The following is a 5,316-nucleotide window of genomic DNA, read 5'->3' as shown; positions in this document are numbered from 1 at the left end:
TCTGGGACCCCTCCCCCGCACTGACATCTGGGACCCCCTCCCCCACACTGATGTCTGGGACCCCTCTTCCCCCACACTGACGTCCAGGACCCCCTCCCTGACATTGACACCTGAGACCCCCTCCCCCGCAACGACATCTTGGACCCCCCTCTCACACTGACGTCTGGGACCCCCTCCCCCGCAATGACATCTGGGACCCATCCCCCAGCCAATGTCCTTGACACCCGCCCCGCCAGTATGTGACCCCCTTCCCCTCTCATCCCCAAAGTGTGTGACACCCCCTTGCCTTCCCACCCTCCCTGCCACCTGCCAGTGTCTACTACAACATGCTTTAAAAAAACAGCACTTTGCTTCAAACCAAGCCCTAACATCACATGCTCAAAAGAGTCAAGATCTGAAGGAATAAAAGCTGAACTACTACCTTTGTTTGGTCTCCTGGGTCTCCCCGAGCTTGCGGCTCCCCGTGGCTCCCCGTCTTGTCCCAGCCAATCTTGTTCCCACTGATGTGGCTGAACAGAAACAAAAGGAACACGGTAACCGATCAGCGTCTGCGTCCCATCACACCGGCCACGACAAGACAGCCTGCACCGAGCCCACAGACCGGCTCTACGGACCTCGGCTCCCCCAACAAACCCCCGCCAGAGAGAGCCCTGCACTGGGAACGCTTTCTGCTTGCTCAGTGGGGCAGTGACACCACTCTCTAGAAAACACGGAGTACCGAACCCAGCACAGGGCCCAAAGAGGCCCGGGGACGACCATGGAGGGGACCGATGGAGGAGGCTCAGCCGTCGTGGAGACAGGATAAAACAATCCCACTGAACTGACAGCGATCAGGCAGGGGAGGGTTACATGTCATGTGGATCGAGTGTCACTCATAATTCATACAGACACGTAAGCTATGAGGCGCTGAGAGACCGTACACGGGGCGCTCAGCCTGTTCTCGGAGAGGCTGCAGGAGCACGGGTGAGGGAGACTCATCAGGGAAGCCAGAGGCGGGTTCAGAGAACAGACGGACAGCACAATCTTATTTGGGGAATGGCTTCAAGTGACAAAGCAGCAACTAGGGCCTGGAAAGGGATGGGGAAGAGCACGGAGGGGCTCACAGGCCAGAACGAGGCATGTCAGTCAGCAACTTGAAAACACTGTAGGTTGTGACCCATTAGCAGCTCAGGGAAACAATTCAGTGGGCTTAACCAGCATTTTTAAAAGATTTTATTTATTTATTTGAGACAGAGCGAGCAAGAGAGAGAGAACATGAGCAGGGGGAGGGGCAGAAGCAGGCTCCCCACTGAGCAGGGAGCCCGACGCGGGGCTCGATCCCAGGACCCTGGGATCATGACCTGAGCCGAAGGCAGATGCTTCACCGACTGAGCCACCCAGTCACCCCTAACCAGCATTTTTTCAAGCATTTTAAAATGGAACAGAATGCAGTAAATGTGGGACACATGACATTATCGCATACATTTTTTCTTCACTTGTTATCATAGACCACAACACAAAAGAAAGTTTACCGTAGTCCCGGGGCAAACTCGTGAAAAGCGCTACCCTGGAGGAAGCTGGGAACCTGGGGGTGCTGAGGCACAAGCCCGCAGACGGGAGCCTTCCGTCGTCATCCCTCCCCATGCCAAAACCCGCTTCTAAAACCAACGCTGGCCACAAGGCCTGCCAGGGAAGAGCGCTTTTACCGGACTTGACTTTCTAACAGACCCACGGGACAGATGGAGATTTGTTAAGACCCACTAATTTCCCTGGGATGCCTGGGCAGCTCAGTTGGTTAAGAGTCCAACTTTTGATTTCGGCAGACGCCCAACGACTGAGCCACCCATGTGCCCAAGTGCTTACAAATTTTATAGAGAGATATAACATCCATTAATTACTATTTTAAACAATTAGGTATAACATACCTGTAAAAAAAAACTGCATGAGTTACAAGTGAACAGCTTAATGGGTGGCCACAATTTGAGCACACGTGTGGGCAGCCAAACTGAGACAGGGCTGACGCACCAGGCGGCCCCTCCTTGCCCCGATCCAGACCTCCTCCCCAAGGACACTGGCTGCTTTACTCCTAACAGCAAACACAGCCTTCCCTGGGCTTCGAGCGCCACAAAATTGGAACAGTGCAACTGTGCACTTCTGTGGCCCGCAGTTTGGACTCAGCCATCTTCCTGGCCGCCATGCTGGTTCAGCCTCCCTGCTGGACGTGTTCCAGGGAGAGCACGCCACCATCAGGGCTACAGTCCAGCCCACAAGACATCCCAGGAGCGCCCACCCTTGACACGCTGGGTCTCCTGTGGCGCCCACCTCAGCCTTTCTCGGGATGTGGTGACCCCCACATGGTCTCGTCTGCATTTCCCTGATGACGAAGGAGATGAGCACCTCTCCACGTGTGACATCTTCTCTTGGGGCTGCCTGTACAAATAATCCATATGCTTTCTCCATTGCAGAAAACGTGCACAAAATGTTCTTCTTAAGACTTCTAGGAAGTCCCCTATTCTGGATACAAGTCCTTGGTGAGGCAGAGGGATCTCACACTCTGGTGGACTTCCAGCTCCTTTCTTCATGACAAACAGGTTCTTATTTGTGATGCCTCATCTTGCAGGCCTTGGCAGCCACGTCACCTCAGTGCAGGCTTCCCTACCCGCCCGTCTCTGCTATTCTCACAGCCGTGTCGCTCACGGCATGCGTCACATTGGCACTGAATTACTGTCCATCTCCATCACTCAATTATACGTTCCACGAAGATAAGCACTCACAGCCACTGCCGAGCTGGAGCCCAGTGGCTAAAGGAACGAATCATGTAACTGCAGCCTAAAGGTGTAAGGTGAAGACAGCATAAACCTGACTTCTCCTCCATGCAACACAAAGCTCAACACGGGGACTCGTTACACATACAGCCCTGTAAGCACGTGGACCTCATGAGATGGGCCCCAGGGCAGCGAGCACCCAAGCAGAGTGGTTACCAAATTAACAGTAATGTCATAATCTAGATGATCTCACAGTCTCCTAATAATCATACTATAAAACCTGAAATTCTGCCTGAAAGGCATCTTGACAATAGCCAGTTTCTCTGAAGTGCTGAACATCTCACTAGGATGACTGTGTCACTTCACAACGTGAAACAAGCTACTAGCATACGACAGATGCCTTGCCTTGAAGAACACACAGTGGGTTTCACTCCCCACAACTCCTCAGAACAGCATCCTGTCGCCGGCCACGCCCTGGAGAGACCTGCTGGGCCCCACACAGGCCACAGGAAGCCCGCATGCTCATGCCAAATCCTGCTGACAGGAGTCAGGCTCAGGAAGAAGGGACCCACGCACGGCAGAGGGGCTGTACGCAGCTATCAACATACCCAGGACGGTGGCGAGGACGAAGGCCAGCACCACACCACTGGGCTCTGTGGGCCTCACTCTGCGGGTGGACACTTGGGGCCATCCTGCACCAGAGCTTGCGGGAGACAGCACAGCACCCTTCCCACTGGGTTCCCTCCTCCACTCGGGTCCAGTCGGCGGGATGGGGGTTCTGGGGTGCGTGCGCACCACGGGGGAGGGCGGCTGGCCCACTACACTGACTTCTCACTCCCGCCCCCACTACACGGGAGCAGGCTGCCCTGACGGGGCACTGACCACGAGCTGACTGACTTGTCAACAGCAAAGAAACGGCAAAGGCAAATGAAACCAGATGGGAAACAACAAAACAGGAGAGAAAGATAAAAGATCCAATCTCCAGCAGAAGTATCCAGTGTGCACGGGAAGTCACAGATGTGGTCCGTGAGTGCAGACGGCCTGCAACAAGCGCGAGTAGTACATTTTCACATCTGTGTGCTCCCCAGCTCGTGGTAGGAGGAGCCTGGATGCACACCTGTCCCCGCCGCAGACCTGCAGAGCTCTGAGGCCCGCAGCCAGGGGCTCCCACCGCAGAGCAGAGGGCGCGGCTCCGGGACAGGGGAGCTGGGAGCTGGACCCACGACACTGAAGCAGGTGCAGTCTCCTTAGGCTCCGATTTAAGCTCATGTCACACGCTCAGGCTTCCTCACAAGAAGCTGGAAACAGAGGAGGTGGTGGTCCAATTCCCACGCAGCAGCCAGATGGGGTTGGCGTCCGTGTGCACCTCTCGCGCATTGGCCAGGACTCCTCACACCTCTCCGCCCACGAGGGAGGGCACCAACACCTAAGAGAGGCAGACGAGCTCCACACAAAATGCCCACCCGGGTCTTTGCACGGCCAGGACACATGCAGACCCCCTCCTGCGATGGCACAGAAGTTTTATCAAATCTTACCGACACAGAAAAGCACCTCAGGATTATTGCTATGAGGAGACAGAAGGTTTGCTACCTGTCTGGCACCACACGGAGCGCAGGGCTCTGGAAGAAGAACCCACGGCCGTGTCCAGCCTGTCCGGGGCCGGGAGCCGCCGGGCCGGGGAAGGCGTGGTTCTCTCTGTGAACCCCCCGTGCCTTTGGGAAAGGAGTCCGAAAGGACACAGGGTAGAAGCCCAACAGCCCAACAGCACTACCATTTCATGGCAAAAGGTGCACTGGAAGCACATCCCCTGGGCCACCAGGCTCTTCAGGGTCTCTGGCATGGACGCGGCACTCTGACACCACGGGACACTGTCTATCGCTTCCTGAGCTCACGCACCAGCTGATTCGCTTCACAAACAACCCAGACGCTTCCCATCCACGCCCAGCGCAGCATGACCTGCCACCGGAGGCCGGGGCCCGAGTCCTCACACGGGTGCACAGGCCCCTGGGCACCGACGGGGACCTTCCACAGCCCAGATCCGGTCCCACAGGGTCCATAGCGGGTCTACACCCGACAGATGCTGCCTGGACCCAGTACCCGCACCCACGTGCACGGGAACAAGAAACAGCAATCCACACAAACGACCCCACAGAGCATACAACTTACATTCACGTTCCCTCCCAACGGACTTTCCGACGTCCACTTAGAAGCGTCAATGATGACAGCCAAACACAGAGGCAACATGCAGCGCAAGCACACTCAGGCACACAGGTACGCACACACCTGACGTAAGCACACTGTGTGGACAGCAGCCTCTGAGGCCCCGGGACTCCTGGGCCAGCAGGGACACAGACGGGGCTCATGAGGACCCGTGAGGGCAACAGCCCCGGCCTCCCACCCCAGCTCCAGGGCCAAGATGCCGCTGAGGTATTCAAGCAGGCGGGAATAGGGGCAGGCCTACCAAGCATGGCGGGCATCTCACTCTCTCTCTCTCACACACACACACACACACCGAGCATGCCCGGCATCTCTCACACTCACACACACACACACCGAGCATGCCCGGCACCTC

The 5,316-nt window shown here is 56.5% G+C and overlaps 1 protein-coding gene across 5 annotated transcripts in view; it reads right to left on the bottom strand.

Annotated features, from left to right (window-relative positions):
• The window catches only part of FAM120A (family with sequence similarity 120 member A), a 92,882-nt gene that overhangs the window by 38,680 nt on the left and 48,886 nt on the right, over window positions 1-5,316 (bottom strand). For all 5 annotated transcript variants that reach the window (XM_081802716.1, XM_081802715.1, XM_081802718.1 and 2 more), the window contains one exon: window positions 422-509. In XM_081802716.1, the coding sequence (XP_081658842.1) occupies window positions 422-509 (88 nt within the window). The remainder of the gene's footprint in view (window positions 1-421; window positions 510-5,316) is intronic.

Source organism: Leptonychotes weddellii, chromosome 14, assembly GCF_054177405.1.
Source record: "Leptonychotes weddellii isolate Sample4059 chromosome 14, ASM5417740v2, whole genome shotgun sequence".
NCBI classification, from domain to species: domain Eukaryota; kingdom Metazoa; phylum Chordata; class Mammalia; order Carnivora; family Phocidae; genus Leptonychotes; species Leptonychotes weddellii.
Note: the sequence above shows the minus strand (reverse complement) of the source record. Positions and strands in the feature narration are given on the sequence as shown.